The sequence below is a fragment of the Phascolarctos cinereus genome, unplaced genomic scaffold (assembly GCF_003287225.1).
Source record: "Phascolarctos cinereus isolate Bilbo 61053 unplaced genomic scaffold, phaCin_HiC Scaffold_2;HRSCAF=192, whole genome shotgun sequence".
Taxonomy (NCBI): Eukaryota; Metazoa; Chordata; class Mammalia; order Diprotodontia; family Phascolarctidae; genus Phascolarctos; species Phascolarctos cinereus.
In genome coordinates this window covers 253,957,994-253,982,368 of record NW_027555625.1, presented here as the reverse complement: position 1 = coordinate 253,982,368, position 24,375 = coordinate 253,957,994, and the positions used below count along the sequence as shown (strand labels likewise).

General features: G+C 41.4%; 2 protein-coding genes across 12 annotated transcripts in view; one reads left to right on the top strand and one right to left on the bottom strand.

Moving 5' to 3' along the window:
• Positions 1-7,994: 7,994 nt before the first annotated feature.
• MRPL41 (mitochondrial ribosomal protein L41) lies at positions 7,995-9,572 on the bottom strand. 2 transcript variants are annotated; one of them, XM_020981719.2, is made up of 2 exons: positions 9,485-9,572; positions 7,995-8,559 (listed from the first exon to the last, which is right to left on the bottom strand). In XM_020981719.2, exon 2 carries the CDS (start codon positions 8,548-8,550, stop codon positions 8,146-8,148), a length of 405 nt encoding a protein of 134 aa, XP_020837378.1. In that variant the 5' UTR covers positions 8,551-8,559; positions 9,485-9,572; the 3' UTR covers positions 7,995-8,145. The 2 variants fall into 2 exon arrangements, with proteins under 2 accessions (XP_020837378.1, XP_020837379.1); XM_020981720.2 differs by lacking the exon at positions 9,485-9,572 and adding an exon at positions 9,123-9,478.
• Positions 9,573-9,612: 40 nt separating this feature from the next.
• The window catches only part of PNPLA7 (patatin like domain 7, lysophospholipase), a 198,839-nt gene continuing 184,076 nt past the window's right edge, over positions 9,613-24,375 (top strand). For 2 of the 10 annotated variants that reach the window (XM_078149929.1, XM_078149933.1), the window contains exons 1-6: positions 10,799-10,961; positions 11,364-14,588; positions 14,870-14,957; positions 15,615-15,697; positions 17,750-17,841; positions 18,257-18,397. In XM_078149929.1, coding sequence (XP_078006055.1) covers positions 14,553-14,588; positions 14,870-14,957; positions 15,615-15,697; positions 17,750-17,841; positions 18,257-18,397 — 440 coding nt within the window. In that variant the 5' untranslated portion in view covers positions 10,799-10,961; positions 11,364-14,552. Of the gene's footprint in view, positions 9,700-10,669; positions 10,962-11,024; positions 14,589-14,869; positions 14,958-15,614; positions 15,698-17,749; positions 17,842-18,256; positions 18,398-24,375 lie in introns of those variants that run through there. The other 8 variants (XM_078149930.1, XM_078149936.1, XM_078149932.1 and 5 more) reach the window with 8 other exon arrangements.

The window sequence follows — 24,375 nt, the reverse complement described above, 5'->3', positions numbered from 1 at the left end:
TAGGTTTTGACTGGCTTCCAGACTTGTTTACTGGTGTGGGTAAGTAGATCTGGCATTTTTGCCTGCTCTTTTACTTGGCGTCAGGGTCGAATGGGGGAGATGAGAACATTTTCCCATTTCTTTAGGTTGTCTTTGTATTCTCAGTAGAAGGGTGTCTTTGGTTAAATAGACAAGCCAGAGTCTATGGGTGCTATGACTAAAAGTTTATTAGTCCTTTTTAATCTGCAAGGCTAGTTAAAATTATATAAATGTAAGCATTTAATCCTATAGTAGACTTCATATTATACTTATTACAGAGCAGTAATTCTCAAAACAACTTGGTACTGGCTAAAAAATAGAGGAACTGATTAGTGGAACAAATCAGGAATACAGCGTATAGAAGCAAATGAATCTAGTAGCCTAGTGTTTAATAAACACAAAGAACCCAGCTACTGGGATAAGGACTCAATATTTGATTTTTTAAAAAGCTGGGAAAATTAAACAAACAGTATGGAAGAAATTAGATCAAGACAAAACATCTTACAGCATACACCAAATAAGCGCCGTGTGAATTCATGACCATAAAAGGTTATAGCATAAACAGAGAAACATAGAAAAAATTATCTATCAGATTTATGGATTGGAGAAAAGTTCATGACCAAACAAGGGACAGAGAGGATCACAGAAGAAAAAAATGAATGATTGTGATAGCAGGAAATTTAAAAGTTTTTGCACCAAAACCCCAGTAAAACTAAGATTAAAAGCAGGGGGGAAACACCTCTGAAGCAAGTTTCTCTGATAAGGATCTCATTTCTAAGATTCTCCTCATAGCCAGCCTCTTTCGGTGAGAAGATGTCAGACCACAGGTGTGCTAGTGTACTAAACCTTCCATTACCTCCTCAGCACAGTGTGTCCCCTGAGGAAAGGCTGCTAGGGGCCAGGCTGGGCATCTTCCATCTACCCCAAAGCAACCACTTCTGTCTGTGCCAGCACAAGTCATATTCTATGAACTCTTGCTGCCAACCCAGTCTCCCAGCTGAGATACAGAAAACCTCCAGTGCAAAGAACAACTCTCCCTTCGACTTCAGACTTCCCATCTCCTGCTATGCCTCTTCTTTGACGGTAGAGGAGTGGCACTCTCCATTGAATGATGAGAATTCTCACATCTGGTCATACCCGTCTTTCATCATCAAACCCCACTCAACATCCCCTACCACCTGATTCTTCATACCCATTCTCCTCAACCCTTTTACCCCAAAGGCTCCTAGCCCTCCATTGTGCTTTCTGGAATGCCTGCTCCATAGGCAACAAACTTTCCTTTGTCTTAAACCTGTTCCTTTTCCACTTCTTCCATCTATTAGCTCTTACTGAAACCTGGCTTTTCCTTGATGACACAGACTCCCTGGTTACTCTTTCCAGTACTGACTATACCTTCACTCATTCTCCTGGGCTCACTTGTCGAGGTGGGAAAGTTGGAATACTCTTTGCCCCTCACTGCCATTTCCAGATTCTCTTTCTTCTTCACTCAGTAACCTCTTTTCCTTTGATCTTCATGCTATTCATATCTTCCATCCAATCAAAATCCTGGTGGCTATTGTCTACAGACCCTCAGGTCACCCCCCTTCTTCAGTAAGTTTCAATACCTGGCTTACAATTTTATTTTCTCCCCAATTCCTGCCCTCATTAGGGGACTTCAACATACACACTGACCCTCCCTCCCTAACCACTCGGTTCCTCAACCTCCTCTCTAACCATGAGTTAGTCCTCTACCCCACCTCAGCCACATACAAAGATGGTCATACCCTTGATCTTGCCATCACCCACAAATGTATCACTTCCATGTTCAAGAATTCTGAAATCCCTTTACGTTACCATAATCTATTGGCTTTTCCCTCTCTCTCTGCCTTCTTTTACATAACCCTATTTATCATCTTTACTGTGACTTCCAATACCTTGACCTCTCACTTTTCTCCCATGCCATCTCCCCTCATTAGCCACTCTCTCCTTATTTTGACTTTTTGGTAAACCAACTCATTTCTACACTTGTGAATTCTACACTGTCTTGAATCCCTGCCCTCCTTCTCATATTGCCATTTATGCCCAGCCAAGCCTCAAGCCTTGAATCACTTTCACCATTCGCCACCTTTGTGCCTACACCTGTGCTGCCAAACTAAAGTGGAGAAAAATCACACAGCCGTTGTGGCTGGGTCCATTACAAATTTATGTTACGTAATTTCAACTGGGCTGTCACTGCTGCTAGGCAATCCTGCTGTAGCTCTTTTATGTACTCTCTATTCCATTCTCCACAGTGGCTCTTCTGCACCTTTTCAAATCTCCCATGGCTCCTCTTTCCCCTACTTTCTCAGCTGAGACTCTTGCCTCATATTTTACTGAAGGAAATTGAGGCCATTTACGGTGACCTCCCTCTTCTCCCCTCTTCTTCATCTCCTATCATTCAGATGCTTTCTGCCACTCTCTCATAATGAAGTGACCGTACTTCTTACCCCTCTACTTGTTCAAGTGATCTCATTCCGTCCTGTCTCCTCCAACAGACTGCTCCCTCTGTCATCTTCATTCTCACTTTCTCCCTCTACTGGAGCCTTTCCTAATGCCTACAAATATGCTCGTGTCTCTCTTATCTTAAAAAAACCCCTCACTTCATTCTTCCATCTCTGCTATCTTCCTATTTCTTTTCTGCCTTTTGTAGCTACACTGCTCAAAAAGGCAGTCTACAATTGTTGTTCTCTCCTCTCGTTCTCTTCTTAACTCCTTACAATCTGGCTTCTGACCTTATCGTTCCACCAAAACTGCTATCTCCAAAGTTACTGATGGTCTCATAGTTGCCAAATCCAATGACCTTTTCTCAATTGTCATTCTTTTCTCTGCAACCTTAGACATTGTTATCACTCTCCTCCTTGATACTTTCTTCCCTCTAGGTTTTCAGGACACCATTCTCTCCAGGTTTTCCTCCTACCTATCTGATCACTCCTTCTGTCTCCTTTGCTGGATCCTCCTTCACATTATGCCCTCTAACCATAGGTGTCCTTCAGGATTCTGTCTTGGGTCCTCTTCTCTTTCTATACTACCTTATCAGTTCCCATGGATTTAATTACCATCTCTATGCTGATGATTTTTTTTTTTTGCTTTTTGGTGAGGCAATCTGGGTTAAGTGACTTGCCCAGGGTTACACAGCTAGTAAACGTCAAGTGTCTGAGGTCAGATTTGAACTCACGTCTTCCTGACTCCAAGGCCAGAGCTCTATCCACTGCCAGTTAGCTGACCCGCTGACGATTCTTAAATCTACCCTTTCTGCTCAAATCGCTCTGTTCTTCTTTAGTCTTGCATCTTTCAGACATCTTGAATTGGATGTGCAGTAAACATCTTAAATTCAATATCCAAACAGAACTCAGTTATCTTTCCCCCAACCCTCCCTCTGTGCCCCAATTCCCTGTTACTGTAGGGCAACAACATCCTCCCAGTCTCTCAGGTTCAGAACCCTTCCCTCTCACCCCTATATCCAAGCTGTTGCCAAGGCCTATCGATTTTGCCTTTGCAACATCCGAATATGCCACTTTTGCTCTTTTGATTTGCCCTAACTCCAGTGTGGGCGCTCACGCCTGGACTATTGCCATAGGCTGCTAGTGGGTCTGCCTGTTTCAAATCTTTCCTCACTCCAATCCATCCTCCATTCAGCCACTAGTGATTTTCCTAAAGTGAATTACAAAAAAACATATATCCTTGTCTTTCTCACTCATCGTGTCCCCCCCCCCAAACTTCAGTGGCTCCAGGACTAAAAATAAAACCATCTGTTTGGTTTCAAAGCCCTTCATAACCTGGCCCCCTTCCACCTTTCTAGTCTTCTTATACCTTACCACCACCACATACTCTTTACTCCAGTGACACTGGCTTCCTTGCTGTTCCTTGCATCAGATACTCCATCTCCAGACTCCAGGCATTTTCTCTGGCTGTCCCCCCATGCCTGGAATTCCCTTCTTCGTTTCTCCTTTCTGGCTTCCCTGGCTTTCTTCAAATCCCAGCTAAATCCCACCTTCTACAGGAAACCTTTCCCAATCCTTAATTCTAGTCCCCTCTCTGTATTATTTCCTATTTATCCTATATGTAGCTTGTTTGTACACAGTTGTTCACATGCTGTTTTCCCCATTAGATTGTAAGCTACTTGAGGGCAGGAACTCTTGCTTTTAAGTGTCCCAGTGCTTAGTATAGTGCCTGACGTATACTAGGTGCTTAATAAATGTTAGTTGACTTGCTGATTTTGTTCATAGAAGAGGCTACAAGATTTGACCTAGAAGCTGGGGAGACCAGAAGGCTGTAGATGACACTAGGACAGTATTTAAAACACTGAGTTCAGAAAATTTCTAATCTTGGGAACTGGATTATCAGGTCTCAGGCTCTTGCAATCCAGTGCTGGGCTTGTACATATTGTCTAATGGAACATTCATTAGCTGCCACCCTTCCCTTGTCTGTCCTGTACCTAATAGCTAATATTTATATAGCAATTTTAGGCTTGGGAAATGCTTGACTTTTACAATAAGTGTGAAGTAGCTCTTCTCCCCATCTTACACATGAAGAAACTGAAATGAAGTTGTGACTTGTGTAGAAGCACACAGCTACCAAGTATCTGAGGCAGGTTTCAGTCTTAGGTTTTCCTGACTCCAGTTCTAGCACTCTACTGACTAGATCACCTAAAGGATATCATGGAATAATGGCTAGAGTTGTGGACTTGGAGTGAGGAGGATCAAAACTGGAATCATGACGCAGACCATGATGATACGCCCTGGACAAGGCACTTAGGAAAACTAAAATGGGGATGATAATAATGCACACCTCACAGGGCTGTTGTGAAGTTCAAATGAGATAACATATGAAATCCACTTTGCCAACCTCAAAGCACTCTTACAGATATAGCCATTATTCCACGGTATCCTTCAGGTGGTTCAGTCAATTGAGTGCTAGAATTATTTTTAAAATGCCATAAAGAATTACAGAATATCGGAGTCGCTCTTTTGGAGTCTCCTGGACAAGTGGTCATCTACTCTAGCTTCTTCATGAATATTTCCAGCGAAAGAAATATCATTGCCTGATAAAGTAGCCTACTCCATTTTTGAACAACTATTTGTTTGGTAGTTTATGGTGAGTTAAAATCTGCCTCCCTACAATTTACACCAGTCACTATAGAATGGGTTGTGGAGCTGACTGATTTAGATATTGGTGGAAATTGGTTTAATGGTCACTGAGAAGAATTTGAGTAAAAACACTCTACAAGAATGGTTGGGGAAACTTTTCGAATATGCTTTTCCATTCTAGAGGAACAGCAGATATTTCCCAGATGAAATTTCTAAGTAGAATCCAAAAGTGAGGCTGAGATGGAGCTAAATGAATTTATGGAAGAAAGTAGCTATTATTCACCTTCTCCCAAGAACCTATAAAAATCAAGTTCCTGGTTTATTGACAGCTATTGGGATTTTGACAATACTCTTCCTTTTTTTAATTTGAATTTTTAAAAGCTCCACTTCTAGAAAGTAGCATTATAAATCATTGTGACTTTTTTAGACAGATAAAGGTATAGAAGATAATTATCATTTCTTTAATGTAGAAAGGTTCAAGTTCTGTCACTCTTGTCTCTAAACATCAACAATGGGTTTTTGTTTAGACAAGTATTGTTCAGTCATTGCTGTATTTCATGATGTTTTTCATCCAAAATGGGTCTTATCTTCTCCTTCCCTCCCTCCCTAAACCCCCACCTCTTCCTAACTTCTCTGTTACTATAGAGGGCACCACCATCCTCCCATTCATCTAGGCTCTCAACTCCTCACTCTCTCACCTGCCCATATTCCATCAGTCATCACACTGTCAGTTTTGCCCTCTCATAGAACATCCCTTAACATCTCCTTTCACACGTGGTGTTAAACATTCTGTAATTCTTTTTTTTTTCTTTTGGCTAGGCAGTGGGGTTAAGTGACTTACCCAGGGTCACACAGGTAGTATGTGTTATGTGTCTGAGGCCAGATTTGAACTCAGGTCCTCCTGAATCCAGGGCCGGTGCTCTATCCACTGTTCCATCTAGCTGCCGCTGTAATTCTTCTTAATGGCACTCTTAAAATAATCCTAGCACTGTTGACTGAACCACCTAAAGTACTTGGGCCACTCTGGTGCAGGTCTTCACACCAGAACCATTGTGATAGCCTTCTGGTTGGTTTCACTGCCTCAAGTCTCTCCCAAATCCAGCCTACACTCCATTCAGCTATCATATTGATCTTCCTAAAGCATGGGTTTGACCATGTCACCAATCCCTTCCTCCTCCCCCAACTCAATACACTCCAGAAAACCCTCTCTTTGGCTTTTAAAGCCCTTTGTAACCTGGGCTATTCTTACATCTTATTTCCTTCCCCATGCTCTATGATCCAGTGACACTGGCCGCCTTATTGTTCTTTAAACAAGACACTCTCTTCTGACTGCATCTTCATTGGCTGTCCCCATGCCTCGAATTCTCTCCCTGTGGCCTCTACCTCCTGACTTTCAAATCCTAGCTAAGATCCAGTCTTCTACAAGAAGCCTTCCTAATCTCTGTTAATGCGAGTGCTGTCTGATTATTTCCAACATATCCTGGATATGTCTATTGGTATGTAATTGTTTGCATGTTTCCTCTCCTTTTAGACTGTGAACTTCTTGAGACCAGGGATTCTTTTACCTTACTTTATAGGGTAAAATGCCTGGCACATAGATGCTTAATAAATGCTTATTGACTTGCTTTAGTTTCTATTTTAGATAGAAACAGAAATGCCGGGGTATATATTGTGCCTGTGATCCTAGCTGTGTGACAAGCAAATTATCTAACCTCTTTGAGCCTCAGGCAACTTTCTCTATCTAATAAGTTATAAATGGGTTGTGGCATCTGAGTTGGTAGTTCCCATACCCAGGAAATCATAGATCTTTGTCAACTGACATTCAAAGTGGTGCCTCTGGAAAACATGGTAAGGCCTCAAACTATGAGAGACTTATTTTAGGTAGCCACAAATTAAGGTCTAGGCTCTTAAGACAGGTAAACATCTTCCTATGAGGCGTTAAAATTAAAGAACTGCCTCTCTCCTAAAGCACGATAGGATGTCCATGCCTGTTTTGTAAGAAGTGTCACCTGGTTACATTATGAAATATTTTCTGTAGCCAAATCTCCCACTACTAATTGTATTTATCCAGCCACATAATGTTCTCATTCTTCCTTCATAAACTTTGCTATTGTCAAGTGGATTTAAAGGCTTAAGTCCTGCAAAACTTGTATACATTCTCTACTGTTTACGTAGGATAAAAACACATAGGATCTCCCTACAATCCACAAATCCAAGAAGCAATTCCATCATCTCATCTGATTAAAAAACTGAGACTGGCTAGGAGGCAATTTTATTATTTTGGGGGATATGTTCTCTTGTTAACATGATTTTCTTCCAAAGTTTCTCAACAAACAGAAACTCTGTATACATTAGCTTGGTGATCAGATGTGGCTTTATTAGCCTCTTCTGATATATACCTTCAAGTATTACTATTTCTCTTTCCACTTCCAAGGAGTTCTGCTTGGTTTCAACCTCAGGGAATGCTCCCGCAGGATAAGCCAATACCTCCAATTTCATCATCATGAAGATTGGCTCAACTTTTGATACTCCACTTTCTGCCTCAGTTCCCTCTCCTCTCCAAATGAAGAGCCAGAGGGTGGAACAATAAGCTCTTCCCAAAGCCTTCCTTTATAGGGTGCTATAAGAAAGAACTCCCAGGTAACTCTCTGTTTCCCCCATTGGTTGTGTATGGTTTTGACTCCACAATCTGACCCACTCTGGTCTTCCCTCCCTTGTGTAGTTTTCTCCCATTAGATTGTAAACTCCTTAAGGGCAAGGATTTTTTTCCCCTGATTTTGTATTGCCTAGTAGAGTAGGCACTTAATAAATGTTTACTGAATAATGTTGCTTATGTAGCCTCAATTAACAGGATAACCTGATACCACAAAATTAAAAATAGAATAAACTTCTCTTTAATAAAGGTGGGATAAGAAAAATGCCTCCTCCTTCTACTCTTAAATTAGCTGTACAAGCCTTGTTCAAAGGCTGTTTGCAATACAGAGGAGAAATGAATGGTTACTGGCTGGACAGTTCTTTATTCTTATTGCACATAGTTTTTAGGATATAGCTGGAAGAGCTTGCCTTCTTGGGTGGGCTCAAAGCCATACTTTTCCAGGTTTTTAGGGTCGAAAGTTCCTTCTTTAAAGTCCTTTTCAATAGAAGGAGCTACAGCTTCCATAAAGAGCTGCTTGGCTGTCAGCGGTTCATCTGTGCCAGCTGGAGCTCGATAGGACACATACGGCTTGAGTTTGAAACCTGTCAAATCTGGAACCACAAACTCAGGGACCATTTCCTTCACCTTCACAAACTTCCCACCTGAAGAAAAGCCAGTAAACTTGGCTCCTCGACCTTTGTAGAAGGTTCGGGGGCCACGCTTGCTTGTCCATTTGCTCATTCTGTCTGCCCCTCGGACCAACCCTCGAGTCAGAGCTGAAAGGAGGCCCATACTTTGTATCTGTGAGGTGAGAGAGAAAAATCGAGGGTTAAATTCAGAACTGTTATTTAGCCTCCTGTCACCACACTGCATGGGGTGGTCACTTGCTTAGGCTGCTCTTTTGGGCAGTTAGGTAGTCATGCTGATTAAGCACATCCAGTCAATTCAATTCCCTCGGTATTTGTCGAGGGCTTCATACCCCTTCCCAGATGGCTACTGCCAGCTTCTGAGGAAGCAGCCTTGTTTGGACAGAATAAAAGAAAGCAGCAAGCACAGTGCAGATAAAGTCCGTTCACTCGACAAATATTTATCAAGTGTCTACCTACTACGTGCAGAGCCCTAGACCAGGGCAGGGAAGGGTCCCTGCCTTTAAATAATTAGTGCACTTAGCACAGTTCCTGCCACACTTATTGTGCCCGATTCTTCGTGACCCCATTTGCCCGTTCCTTGGCAAAGATACTGGAGTGGTTCGCCATTTCCTCTCCAGCTCATTTTACCGATGAGGAAAAGTGTGGCACACGGGGTTACGTGATTTACCTAGGGTCACACAGCTAATAAATGTCTGAGGCCGGATTTGAACTTACGAAGACGAGTCTTCCTGACTCCAAGCTCGGCACTCTTATCTACTGCTGGCCCTTCGGCCTAGCCGGCACACACCAGGAACTTAATTGATTGATAGGGGCTAATGAAGACCCAGCCACAGCACAGGAATCACGAGACGAGTGCCCCGGAGGAGCGCCGGCGAACGTCGCTGGGGGCGCTGCAGCGCTGCTCCCGCCGCATCCGCCCTCCGCAGGTCAGCCAGAGGCCGAGAGCCTTCTAACCCCGAAGCTCCGCGCCCTGCCCCGGACTCCCTGCCCCCCAGTGTTGTCCTTCGCCGTCCGCATCGCAGCCCAGAAGGCAGAGACCCACAAGCTCAGCGGCCCGCACTCCCGCGCTCCCTCACCTCGGCCGCTCACGCTCCAGCCGCCCGGACCTCCGACGTCGGAACAAAACCCGCTCCGATTGGTCGCAGGGGCCTCAACCAATGCGGAGCCTCGTCTGTCAGAGGGGGCGAGGCCCAGCGAAGAGAGCGGATGTCGTGGGAAGAAGAGAAATCCCGGCTCCGGAGTCGGAGCGGGAGCGGCTGAGGCGGGGCGATGGCCGCCGCCTTGCTGGCCGGTGAGTGGGGGCCCATGCCGAGTGACCACTGACGTCGTCCTCCGGCCACGCCCCTCGGGGAGACGAGGCCAGAGACGAGGCTGGGCCCCCGAGTGAGCCGGAACCGGGAGCTCAGAGCCACAGTTACTTAGGAAGGCCCTCCCCGCGTGCCCTCCCCGTGCCCTCCCCGTCGGTGTCCCTCCTAACTTCCCCCAGAGCTCCCTCCTTCCTCCCCGCTGACTCCTGCTGTCCCTCCGCTTCCCCCCCGCGTGACATCGCCCACTGCCCCTCCCCCTCCCCCAGGACTCCCCCACCGTCCGTCCCCCTGGTCACATTTCCTCCTGCATCTCCCCCAGTGACACTTTCCACTTTTCCCCGAGTTCTCGTGTTTCCCGATCTTTTTCCGCAGTGACATTGCAGCTGGCCCCCCCCCCCATTCCGTCTTATGTCTTGCCCCAAGGCTATTCCCTACCAGCTCCCACCCTCCACCCCGGACACTCTACTGCTCCCAGTGAGGTTTCCCACGGTTCCCCTCTCTGCTCCCACACCCCGTATCTTCATCGTTCTTTTCTGAGACATTCCCCACTTTCCCCAACTCTGCCCCGCCCTCCGCAGCAACACCTCCCCAATGTCCCCCAGTGACACTGTCCACCCTGCCCAAGTTTCTCTGTCGAGCTCCTGGTGACGCTTCCCACAATCCATCTTCATAATAATTTCACTCCCTTATTTTCCCTCATACAAATCCCCCACTGCTCCCCAGCTGCCCTGCACCTACTTCTCCACCCAGTGATATTCTTCATTGCTCCCTCCCCCCATAATTTCCCCCCACCCGAATTCTTTGACTGCTCTCCTTCCTTCTGTATATTCCAGGAGTGATTTCACAATCAATCTTTTCCCTTTGTTAACTGACACTGGTGAGCTTATGGTACTCTTGGCACATAGCCTAATATTCCGAGGCCAACCAATGGGGGTTTGGTTGAGGCTTCCCAAAGCGAAGGCAGTAGACAGGCATCGAACCCCAACTCTGGGGTGGAGAATACTGTCAGGGTGGTGACTAAGCCTTAAATCTTTGGGTTGTGGCCCAGGTTAGATGACTTGCATATGTAGGTCAGCTAGTTCCCCTGTATGCCAAACCCGGTAAACAGTTCTCAGAAGAAGCAGTACATTCTCTGTGTTCCTCTTAAAATGCTTCTTCCTTTTCCATTCCCCTCCAGTTTCGACTCCTCTTCCCCCTGCAGATCCTGGGAAATGCCAAAATAGAGTCTGGAACATTTGAAATTGAGGTAGGACTGCAGCTGTAGCTGTAGCAATGGCTGTAACAAGTTTCTAGAGAGAAAGGAAGCCCTTTTCTTCTTGGCTACTCCTTACAGCAGCCCGTCGCTGCTTGGCTCTCTGTTGTGGGAACTTTTGGCTGGAGAGCGTATTAGCCATGTGACTGTTGTTTACAGATTGAGACTTTGGAACAAGCAGATGCTTCCGAGGGGACGGCTTCTTTTTATGGGAATGGAGCCTTCAAAGAGTAATTTGCCTGTCAACGGAAAACTTAGTTTGACTTAGAAACTGGACATGTAAACAGAGCTAAAAATTGTGACTGTGCTGAGTTAAACATTAGTTATTTGAGTAGTTGATCTTTGGCAGAACCAGGCTGTACTTTCTTCATTCCATTTTGTTTGTTTTATTTTTAGCTATGGAGAAGGAATTGAATAAATCCTACCAAAGGTATGTATACTAGGAACTCAGCAATAATGGTAATGGTAATAATAATAATAATTTACCTTTGAATTATTAAAGGCATTTTAAGATTTATAAAGTGCTTTCTTTTCAACCACCCAAAGTAAGTAGTACAAGTATTTTTCTCATTTTAACATGAGAAAACCGGGGCTCACAAAGGGGAAGTGACAAGCCTAGGGGTTGACAAGTCAGATCCTTAATATTTCTTTTCTCAGGTCATTTCTGGAAAGGACTTTTCTGTTAGGGTTTACTTTCTTGAAATCTCATTCTTTTGGGGTCATGCTCTGTGTGTGTGTGTGTGTGTGTGTGTGTGTGTGTGTGTGTGTGTGTGTAGTATCTGTGTGTTGGCCTGTAAAAGGTGGAGCAAAACCTGTTTTTATGCTTCATGTACTATGTGCAACTAGGAGCTTTCTGAGGTTCACTTTACCCTAAACCTTTACCCTTCAATATGTGTGTGAATCACTTAACCTGTTTGGATTTTAGTTTTCTCTTCTGTAAAGTGAGGGGATAGGGCTCTAGTGATCTCTAATGTTCCTGTTAATTCTAAATCTAAGATTCCAGCCTCTGGCCTGTCCAACAGTGAGTTATTAGGGGTTGGGGCACAGTCAGGATTGTTCATTAAAGCAGAGACAGTGACAGTGAATACCTTCTTTGCAGCCCTGTCAGATCTATCCTTGAGACTGCTGGGCAATTGTAGCCACCACAGGGTGGAGGGAATTGCCTCATCTTGTAAGTTAAAGCCTGTGACATCTCAGTCCTGAATTCTGCATTTGTTCCAGGCTTGGGTTTTAGACTCTTCCATATTCATCTTGATGATAATGTTTTTTATGTTTTCTAGGGACTCTCCCTAGTGCTCTTGGGATACTAACACAAAACGACCATGTGATCCTGAGCAAGTCACTTAACCTTTTAATGCCCCAAGCAACTCTTTGAGATTGTTAATTGCTGAGAAGGTGCTGACCTGCATTGCTAGAGCCCTCACCTAGGAGTTCTCTATTCCCAGTGAAGACGCAGATCTAGTCCCTGTTCCAGCCAGGGTGTTACGCCCTGCAATGCTCCTTGTTCTTCCCAAGTCTGTATGGCACTAAGTCCTTCCCAGAATCTCTTTTTGGCTTTTTGATGGATGAGTGAGCTGTGAAAGTATTAGGGTGAAGGGAAACAGGAATTGTCTGTGGCAGCTAAAAGGAACCCCGAACTTGTTCAACTGAGATACTTGAAAGGACTAGCAAGTTCCTACTTCCTGTCATTCTTCACCCTAACACCTGCTGCCTTTTGTCTCTAACTTGTGTTTTTGGGGGGTAGATAATAATAATAACAGCTAACATTTATATAGCGTTTAATCTGTGTCAGACTTTGTGCTAAGAGCTTTATAATTATTTTCTCATTTATCTCAATTATTATCTCATTCCAACAACCCTGGGAGGTAGGTGCTGTTATTATCTCCTTTTTACAGTGGGGAAACTGAGGCAGCCAGCACTTGCCTTTAAATATTAAGACAGAGTTTGAAATAGGGTAAATGAAGAGGAAGGAGCCCAGGCATTATGTGTATTGTGCATGCTTACCTGAGACCTGAAGATTTTCCATACGGTTTTACTTTTCTGGCTTCCTGGTCCTCTGATCCTTCTACTTCTGGAAACTCAGTGTTACCTTCAATATTTTCTAATTAGCTTTGTGCCCAGCTATCACTATGTGTCTAGTACTGTCTTTTTATACTTTCTAAAAATTCTAGGCTTCTGCCTTGTAACTTCAGCTTCATTTCCTGGATACCAGAGAGTAACAAATACCTATAGTATTTCTCTATTTCCAGCTATTTTTTGTTTGGCTTGTTAATTGGTATTTAATATTCTCAGAATCCAGATGGCTTACTCCGGTTTTCCGAAGAGTCCTACAAAAGGTTGCCATATCCCACCCCTTGGTTTAAAATGTAATATGACTTGTATTTATGTACTGTTACATTTTCAAAATTCATTAATCAACTATCTTTATGATTATCATAAATCACTTTATGATTCAGTGGATATATTATGACTTTTTAAGGGAGGAGCCAAGGCACAAAAAGGGCATAAGTAACAACCCAAAGTCACGTTGTAGGCCAGGAATAAGGACCCAGAGTTTCTGATTAACTCATATTCATTTCATTATGCTACTTAGTGATTAGGTGGCTAGAGGTAGGAATTTAGAGCAGGGACTTTGCTATAGCGTTTTTCCTGGTGACTTCTATTTTCTCTTATGTGAGGTCTCTAACTCTGACTCACCACTTTGAATGCCCCATTGGTTAGTCTTTGATATTGGAATTTACTTGTGGTTAGTCTCAAGAAAGAAATAATATAAATATGAGATTTTGTTTGCCTGTTTCCGGATTAACCAAATTATACCGTGAACCTGAAATCATTTGTCCCATTCCTACAACTTTTTCCTGCTCTAGCCCAGGTCTGGCTTCTGATTGTAAATAAGATGTTCAAATTCTTCTGGATTTTCCTTTCCTCTACTTAACCTTGTAGTCTAACAGGGCATTTTCCATTAGATGTTCATTGGAAGCCAAACCTAGGTGTCTGAAACCATAGATACTTTATATATTTAGGAGGCACAAATATCCGTTCTGAATAGAAGGAAGGCTGCTTAAATCCTGCCTCTATATGAAATGGGATTTTAGTAGTTTAAAGCATTAAAATAGTTGGCATGAGGGTGTAGTGTCCAATCCAGAAAAATTAGGAAAAAAAATACTAGGCAATAATTTAAATATTCTTGAAGCTAAGTACTTACTGTGTACATTGAGGGTGATAGAAATTGTACATTTCCTCTTGGAACTTGTGTTATCCTCAAGTAGAGGGGATAAGAAAGAAATACAAGTAAGTATAATATATAGTGTTACATGATAAATGCACTAGAGAGGTACTATATGAAGTATGAGAACTATATGTGTGTTTAAATTGTTCATGTCATTGACTTATGAAAACCTCATTCTCACTGGCTTCTAATGCTGCTCTCATTTCCTCCTGCCATCTGATAAGCAAGAAGATTTCTGCTGAGGTATGTAAATGGGAGGGCAGGTGTCTTAGATTATTCTCTGACTCTTTTCTTCTCATATGTTGTGTTCTCTCCTGTAGGTCTCGTCTTTGACTACTACCTCATACTCCTGGATTATGCAGTTAGTGGAATATTATAAGCACTCAACCATGGTAAACACTGTTTTTGGACAGAGGGAACTTTCTTCTGGTTATGAGTTAAGACCATGAATTCAGATTCTGGTCAGCCGTTGATACTAGATACCTGTGTTTTGATACCTCTCTCTCCTTCTCGATGTTCCTTGTTTTTCTTTCCTTCCCTATCAGCCTAAATTCAGGGGAAATGCGATGGCCCTAGGATTTCAGGGTGGTTGGGTTTCCGCTGCCAGAAAAGCCTAGGATGATTGTTATCTTCTTATTGACAGTCCTGCTTTGTTTTTAACTTATACATCCAGATAAGAGGAATCATAATTGGCGCTACCTTAGCACTTCTTTTCATCGGCATTGTCATCTATTTTGTTTACAAGAAGATGAAGTGGTCTTGTAAGTATCCTGTGTTTGGGTTTAGTCCATAGAGGGTGAAGATAAGAGATAAGGATGCCAGTTGTCTTTGTCCCATATACATGGCTCTGAGGCCCAAGCTAGAATTTAGTGGCCTGTCTAAATCAAGGGTAAATGAATCTATATCAGGAAAGCTTAGCCCATTTAGACCTTACCTGGAAAAAGAACCAGGGCAGAAATTTCTGACCCCACCTCTGACTTCCTGAGTGGAGAGGAAGAAAGAATATACCAAGATAGAGCCTTTCTCCTGAGTTAAGGAAGAGTCTGATTTCTAGTTATGTGCCTTATGATATGATGCACTTTGATCTTTGGTTGGCCCTAACAGTTTCTTGCTTTCCATGTAATGACTTGTGGTGCTGATCTGTCTGAGTAATTTAGAGGAGGAGTTTACTAGTTATAATGACATACTTTTTTCTAAATGTTAAATAGTGCTAAGATGAAGAACAATGAGTAAGAAAAAGAAAAGAAGATTCCTGATAGTCTGATTTTGAATCTAGCAGGGTATTTCATTTGTCAGATTCATTCTGTGTACTGTACCCTATCTCACTCTACTAGTTGAGATTTCCGTCTCTTGCCTTTACTGGAAATTGTTTTTAGAGACCCAATGAAAGCTATACTGTTTCCTTTTCTGCCTTTCAGCACATCAGCTTTCAGTATCTCCTCAGTATAGGTTCCGTAAAAGAGACAAAATGATGTTTTATGGCCGAAAGATCATGAGGAAGGTAAGTATGCAGCAATAGAATAAAGTGATGAAGTAAATGTAACGGAATTGTCTCTGAACACTGGGGACTACTTGGGATCCAGGAAACTATCCTATATTTGATTCAATCAATTTGCAAATATTTATTAAATGCTTACTAGCTACAATGCTTCTCCTGACCTCAATTAGAGGTAGAAACCTAGGTAGTTTTCTTGGCCAGGGAATGCTCATAAGGCTTTCATAAAATAAGATTCCTTTGGTTGTCCTATATGTGAAAGGGGGAAACCCAAGGAGAGGCACAGGGAATAGTAAACTACTGCTATAAGCCTCCTTGAAAGATTCTCATCCCAGCTGCTTCGTTGGGCATGTTATTATTCCCCTTTCATGCTGCCTTAGCTATTCTTGACAAGAGACAGCTATGTACTGTTAACCCTCCACCCACAAGCAGTTCTGAAGGTTTTGAAGAATAATTAGTAACCATATGCTATTAGATAGTCATGGATGGAAATTGGTAAAATGTGGCATTTGGTTTGGAGCATTTGGAACTCTGCCTTCGGCAAGTGCATGAAGGCTTAAAGATGTCATCTCTTCTCTGAGAAATGGACGGGACATTGAGCAGCTTGGTTGGAAGCATGGTGTTGGAGGGATAAGGAAAGCTATGAAGCTAAATTATTCCTGAGCGCCTGTCAGAAGTAATGCTCCTCATTTTCCCCAGGTGGCACTGTGGTCTTTGCCTACTTTTAATGGATCCTGTGATAGGTTTCCTTCTGCTAGAGCTTAGAATATCATCCTGTAGTGGATAATGGGACTACCTGACCTAAACAGATGTCATAGCAAGAATGATGCTTTTAAAGATGACCTCCATGTTTTGGGAACTTAACATTCTGGAAGAACTGTGGTCTGGGGAAGTCCTTGATTTTACCCCTACCTCTACTACTGGTATTTTTTTTGATTGTAAATAGATCAGTAGTCCTTGCCTCACTTCACAGCAGTGCTATGGGACTTGTTGGGAAAAGTCATTCAGTGGTTTGTACTCATTTGTACTGAGCCACTGAAATTATTTTCATGGTTAATTCCTCCGTATGTTTTTCAATCTCTTATATGTATGCATTAGTATTTAAGAGGTGATATATGTATATGTAAATACCATTTCCCTGATTATCCATTCACCAGTGTTGTATGTTGGGAAATATAAACCCTTTTTAGATTACTTTATTTCAGAAACATGAATAAAAATATTTCTAACTTTTTACTACTTAAAGTATGGGTAACATTCATTTAAACATAATAATACAGAGATTGTTTTGTGTCATTTTAGTCATGTCTGACTCTCTGTGACTTCATTTGGGGTTTTCTTGGCAAAGATACTGGAGTGGTTTGCCATTTCCTTCTCTAGCTCATTTTACAGAGGAGGAACTGAGGCAGAAGGGGGTTAAGTGATTTGCCCTGGGTCACACAGCTAGTATATATCTGAGGCCAGATTTGAACTCAGGTCCTCCTGACTCCAGGCCCTGTACTCTATCCATTGTGCAACCTAGCTGCTGTGGGGGTACAGAAATATAAATGGAATAGATATAGAATGATTGTGAAAAATAAAATTTAAAATAAAAATTCACTTTCATTAGTGACACTGCCCCTTGTAGAACTGGATATATATATCTATATATCTATATATATATATATCTATATATATCTATATATCTATATATATCTATATATCTATATATATATAGATATATATAGATATCTATCTATATATATATATTTTTTTTTTCTGTTTGAAAATTTTTAAAATTTTATTTCTAATTTATAGAATAAAACAAGTATTTCCATAACATAGTATAATTTAAAAAAAAAGATGATTGCACATGAAACTGCAAATCTGTTGTATACAACTGGATATATGTGTACAGAAAGGTATATCTGTGCTCAAATCTCTTTCTAAGGACCTGGGAGAAATCTTGAGCATTTTTGTTCTTTTCTCTAATTTGTGGGAATGAATTCCTACTTGTTTTCAGGTTTTCATTTTCTTCTGTTTAGAAGTGGCCATAGTTGAATGTCTTTTCCCCTCTAGGTGACTACCCTGCCAAACAGTCTTGTTGGGAACAATACTGTGCCCCGGCAGAGGATGAGGAAGAGAACCAAGGTTCTGTCTTTGGCTAAAAGGTACAGAGATGGGGGTTGTATGATTGAACATAGGCATTTTCTAGAGGGAGCTAAGCGACTGCTTCCAATGCAATTAAGTCATTGTTGTCTACTATAATGATAGAGAACAGTAGTTAGGATTAATCTAAATGAGAAGGCAACCTAATATTATGGAAAGTATTCTGTGTTTTTTTTCTTAATTGATATAGTTCCTAATTCTCTAGAGCTCAGACTGATATGACAATGAACTTATGCTCCTAAAGGCCCAGTGGCTTGATAGTGCTCAGGTGGTTATGATTTTACTGGGTATCTGGAAAGCTGCCTTGGATGTCACTGGGGATAAAATGGTTATGGTTTAAGGTTTTTTTTATGAATTTTAAAAAATCTGTGGACCTTAGACCTTTTCTTCAATGAATATGTTAATTTTGCCTTTTAGGATTCTGCGTTTCAAGAAAGACTATCCCACCTTGCAGCCAAAGGAGCCCCCACCCTCCTTGCTGGAAGCTGATCTCACTGAGTTTGATGTTAAAAATTCTCACCTACCATCCGAAGTCTTATACATGCTGAAAAATGTCCGGTAATTCAGCAAATTTTTTTAAAGCACCTACTGTGTGCATCTAGATGATATACTAGGGGAAATACAAAATGTAGATAAGGAACAGTGCCTGCTCTCATGGACCTTACAGAGTGTAGTGGTGGTGGTGGTGGTGGTAATGATAGAGTAGTAATAAATAAGTAGTAGCAGTGATAATAATATCTATTGACTTTAAAATAACACTTACATGTTATCTCATTTAGCCTCCCAACAATCTTATACTTATTATAAGTAATGGAGTACTAGGGGAAATAATAGAGTTTAGATAAGGAGCAGTCCCTGTTCTCAGGTCTTACAGTCCACTATTAGTAATGATAATAATAATGTGAAAATAACACTTCAAAGTTACAAAGTACTTTACGTGTATAGCAGGGAAAGGGGATGGGGTTAGATTAGAGGGATTTGGGCATTTGGGTACCATCCTATGGAGCTTTCACCTTGGCCACTTCTATCAAGAACTTTGCTTTGGCCTCTTGATAAAGGGCATGTACAACCAGAAACTTCTGATTGTTTCCCTTGTGCCTAGCTGTGGGGAATGGATGGGTGTGTGGGTAGGGCTGTGTTGAAAAGGAATGGCCATTGATCAGGAAGAGCTTCCTACTGGTGGACTTTAAGAGAAGAGACAACTTCTGTTTTAGTTCTCTTTTTGGGGGAGGAGGGCAATGGTTTTGTTATTTTCTCAAATGTCACCTCTATTCAAAAGCAGTTTCAGACCAAAGGCCCAGCTCTTACCAGGCTCTGGAACAAGAGTTAATTTATGTATACATTATTTCATTTTATCCTCCCAACAACCTTATGAGGTAGCTGTTAAAGATATTATAATACTCATCTTATAAATGAAGAAACTCAGGAAGGTTGGGTGGTTTGTACGAGGTCAGAGAACTCATAAATGTCAACACTAGGATTTGAATCCAAGTCCAAATCCAGTATCCTTTCTAGCCTATTTCAGTTGTCTCCATTTTAAGACAAATATACAAATGAGCAGCTGGGTGGCACAGTGGATAGAATTCAGGGCCTAAGTCAGGAAGACTCATCTTCTGGAGTTCAAATTTGGCCTCAGACACTTACTAGCCATGTGACCCTGGGCAAGTCACTTCACCCTGTTTGCTTCAGTTTCTTCATTTGTTACATGAGCTGGAGAAGGAAATGGCAAACCACGCCAGTATCTTTGCCAAGAGAAACCCAAATGGGATCACAAAGAGTTGGACACAACTGAAAAACGACTAAACATTTAACCAATACAAAATAATGCGTAACTACATCAAAGAGCTACAAAATGAAGTCCTTTTGAGGTCTAAAGGGAGAAGGCATTACTAGTGGTAGAGAAGTGAGGGAGAGATCATATACAGCTTCAGGGAGGAGATGGGATTTAAGTTGAGCTTTAAACGATGACTAGGAATTCGGCAGGCAAAGAAGACAAAGGAGGAGGACATTCCAGCTATAGGAAATATAGTATGACCAAGGGAAAGTGAGTAGGATTTATTTAGGGGAAATAAAGCACTCCAGTTTGGCCAGAGAATGAAGTATGTGGCAAGGAATAGTATGAGATATGAGTCTGAAAAGGTAAGGAGGTGCCAGTTTGTCGAGATCCTTGATATCCAGGCAGAGGAATTTGACCTTTACTCAGTAAGCAGTAGTGAGTCATTGATAATATTGGATAATTAGAATGACATGGCCAGCTCGATGTCTAAGGAACATTGTTCTGACAGTAGTCTGAGATATGGTTTGGAGACCATTGCAGTATTCTTGGTGGGTGGTAAAGAGGGTCTATAATAGAGTGGTGCCAATGGAAATAGAGAGTAGGGGGCAGATTAGACAGATGTTGTGGAGGTAGAATTGATAGGATTTGGTAACTGAAGGATATATAAATAGCATGAGAGAGGAAAGAAAAAAGACACCCCAAGGTTTTAGATGTGGGAGACTAGATGGTGCCACTGATAAAAACAGTGAAATCAGAAGGAGAAAGGAGATGATCAAAACAGCAAGCTTTGGAGATGGTAGGATGGGGGAAAGGGAGGAGTAAGATTAAGGACACAAATGGAGGGACTGGCTTGGTAAGAAGAGCTAGAGTAGGAAAGAATGCAGGATGATGAAGAGAAGTTTTGAGGTATAGAATAAAGGAAAGAGGGAGCTTGCAATGACTTTTTTTTTTTTTAGTAAAGTAGAAGGTGAAGTTCTCTGCTGAGACGGAAGAGGGAATAGACAATGGAGGAAGTTGATGAGAGAGAAGAAGACTTTGGAATAGCTTCTGTGAGAAGTGTTATTGTCAGTCAGGGATGAATAAAAAGATCAGTATGTAGTCCTGATGGCCTAATGGGACTGACTGGCATGACTTTCTCCAAGAGTTTTTAGAAAGATGTGTAGGAGCAGAGAAGGCTTGGATTTGGCAGGGCTAGAGTAGTGATAGGACAAGAGAGCAGGGAGTCAGAGAATTAGACCTGCATGGGACCTTGAAGATCAACATCATCTAGTCTAACTTTTTCATTTTACAAGCAAGAAAACTGATGCCCAGAGATGTTAAATGATTTGCTCAAGGTCCCACAAGTCGTAAGTGGCAAAGCTTGTATTTGTACCTCTGACTCCAAATCTAGGGCCCTTTCCATTATACTAGAGATATCCATTAGGACATAGTTGAGTAGGAACTATGAGGTAGAGGGGTGGAAAGCTAGGACAATGTATATTGTCTTAGAAGCCAAGGGAGGTATATATTTATCTAGTAGCCAAGAGTGGCCAACATTGTCAAATGTTGCCAAGTCAGAAGGAAAGGAGGCTGTAGTTGTAGAGGGAATATAAGATTTCTGGATCTTGGAGGTAGATCAGTTGTGTATGATGATGAGATGAAGGCTATGACCATTCTTTGTGTGGCTGAGATGGTGTGAAGAATGAAGGTCATAAGAATTTAGAAGATTGGTGAGCTAAGAGACCAGAGTGTTTGAGGAGGTCATCAGATTGTATATTTAAGTTCCTAAGTACAAGGTATGGGATTGGGATGGAAAGAAATTCAGCTACTAAACTCTGAGAAAAGAGGAAGAATGATCTAGGGGCTGGAAAATTACTGCAAACAAGGATTTGGACAGAGTTGATAAACATGGATAGAGTGAACCTCAGAGGAGGAAAGGTTGGTAAGTAATGATTTCAAATGGATAGTCTAGAAGTAAGTTAGGAGCAGGGTATAGACCTCGCCTTCTTCCTTGCTCAAGGCCTTGTCAGGTATGAAAGAAAGTCTGCCTGATCTTTAGGGTCCTATAATGACTGAGCAAAGAATCGAGGGAGCACCCTCACTACTTCTGACTTCCAGATAGCTAAGTTCTTATAGTTATAAGACTTGGGTAGAAGGGGAAGAATAAGGTAGTTTTTTAGTCCAGAGTGTTGTCCTAAAATCATACTCTGAACCTTTGGGAGCCTCATCCCGAGGTGTCATGAGACCAGTAAAGAGGATAGAGGGGGAATAGAATTAGGAAGGCAGAAAGAGAATCAGGAGTGTGTATTGTCTTACAAGCCAAGAGAGGGGTGTGTGTGTGTGTGTGTGTGTGTATACATACATATATATACATATATACACACACATATATATATTTGTATTTATAAGGAAGGTGTATTTTTATTCAGTAGCAGGAATGGTCAACGTTGTCAGGTTGCAAAGATCAGAAAGTATGAGGACTGAAAAAAGGCTATTGGAATTGGCAGTTAGATTATTCATAACCTTTAAGTGAGCAAATACAAAGATTAGTTTGGGGTCCTGTGAAGATATGTGTGTGTTTTATATCACCTTCATTTTAAAATGTATCTTTCAGGGGCAGCTAGGTGGTGCAGTGGATAGAGCTCTGGCCTTGGAATCAGGAGGACCTAAGTTCAAATGTGACCTCACACATGTGACCCCGGGCAAGTCACTTAACCCTGATTGCCTCACCAAAAAGCAAAAAAAAAAATATATATATACACACACACACACACACACACACACACACACACACTGCTCTTTTTCCCCTCACTTTTTTAGGCTTTATTACAGAGAATGGGTCACTGAATAGAGAAGGGGGATCTCCCTTCTCTATTCAGTGACCCATTCTCTGTAATAAAGCCTAAAAAAGTGAGGGGAAAAAGAGTAGTCTAGCCAAATCAGCCAAAGATGTATCAACTGTGTATGACAGAATATGCATACCCTGCATATCTGGCATACCCATAGCCTTCTTTTGCCACCAGTGGAGAATTTTAGGCAATTATTTGCCTTGACAGTCTAAAGCTTTTGTTCTTTTAAATGAATTTTATTTTTCTTTTGTTCAGTTCTATGAAGTATTATCTGAGTAGTTTGATTGGCATATGCTAAATCCATAAATTAATTTAAGTGGTATTATCATTTTTAATATATTGGCATGGCCCAACCGTAAGCAATGAATATCTGTCCAGTTATTAACCATTCTTTATTTCTTTTAACAGTGTTTTATGGTTGTATCTCTAGTGTGCCTTGGTAGATTGGCTTGATGTTATTTTATGATTATTACAAATAAGAATTTGGACAGAGTAATAAACATGGATGAGTGAACCTCAAAGGAGGTTGTAGTTATTGTAGATATTTTGAATGTGATTTCCTCTCTGTTATTTCCTCCTGTATTTTATAATTATTATGTATAAATGCTATAGATTTTTTGTGTGTGTCCTTCTACTTTACTGAAGCTATTGTCTCGGTTTCTTTGCCAATTCTATGTTATTTTCTTAGTAAACTATTAGAAAACATACTCTGTTAGCAGAGATGTTTGATACCTGGGGAAAGAAATGGGCCTTTTTTGGTCTTTTGCAATAGACCAAAAATGAAATTATATTTTGTAAAGCACTTTGTAAACTTTAAAGCATTATGTAAATGCTATCGTTATTATTATTTTATTACTAATAATAATCATTATTATTACCAAAAGGCTCAGATGTTTGTATAGAATCTTAAGCCTAGATCAAAATGCAGCTAGACACAGATTACAGCCTTTTTCACAAACATGATCAGTTCTACAAAATGGGGTCAGTAATCTCAGTGAATGAGGCAGCCAGGTGGCACAATGGATAGAGTGCCAGACTTGGGGGCAGGAACACCTGAATTCAAATCCAGCCTCACACACCTACTAGCTATGAGACCCCAGACAATTCACGTGACCTCTGTCCACTTCAGTTTCCTCATCTGTAAAATGGAGATAGTAATAACACCACTTTCCCAGGGTTTTTATGAGGATCAAACGAGATGATAATTATAAAGTGCTTAGCATATTGCCTGGCACATAATAAGTGCTATGTGAATGTTAGTTCTTATTTTAATTTTATTATCTATTTCATAGACATCAGGTCTTTAAATTGTCTTTCTAGTTTGGACTACTTCTGGTTTGTGGTTGATTCCTGTATACAGAGAGTTGTGTTTCAAGAAGAAGTTCTGCCCTGGGTCCTGCCATGCTTTTGTCCTAATTATGTGATCATTTCTGAAGCCACCATTCCCTATTGTACTCAAGTATAATCTACTATAATGAATAGAATTTCAGCTGGGTGCAGCAGGATTATTTTCTAGCAGAAGCATGGTTTATTAATCTGCTTTATTTCTCATTATTCCTTCTTTATATACTTAATATTTCATTGTGTATCCACAACTTTTATTCTTTCTTATTATGTCTAGAGTAAAATTGGATGTTTAAATGGGTCAGAAGTCAGTAAATCTGGCCTTCACTTTTGACAGGCTCTGACCTGATATTAGAATATAAGCACTTTTTTCATCTTCTCTGCCCCAGCTTGTGATCTGTGGAATGCTGTCCTTTCATAGGGCTGGTCCAAAACTTTATTGTGATGGTTTCTTAGTGCTTTGAGTTTATGGAAATTAAAAATTTATGGGAATGCCTATTTAGTCATTTTAAGTGTTTGAGATTATCTTTTCAGATCTTTGCTTGGGTACCTGCTCTATTGACTTCCAGCCTCATGAAAATCCATGC

Bases quoted from the DNA above. Each gene is read 5' to 3' on its own strand.
- MRPL41 (XM_020981719.2), bottom strand. From the start codon at position 8,550: ATGGGCCTCCTTTCAGCTCTGACTCGAGGGTTGGTCCGAGGGGCAGAC.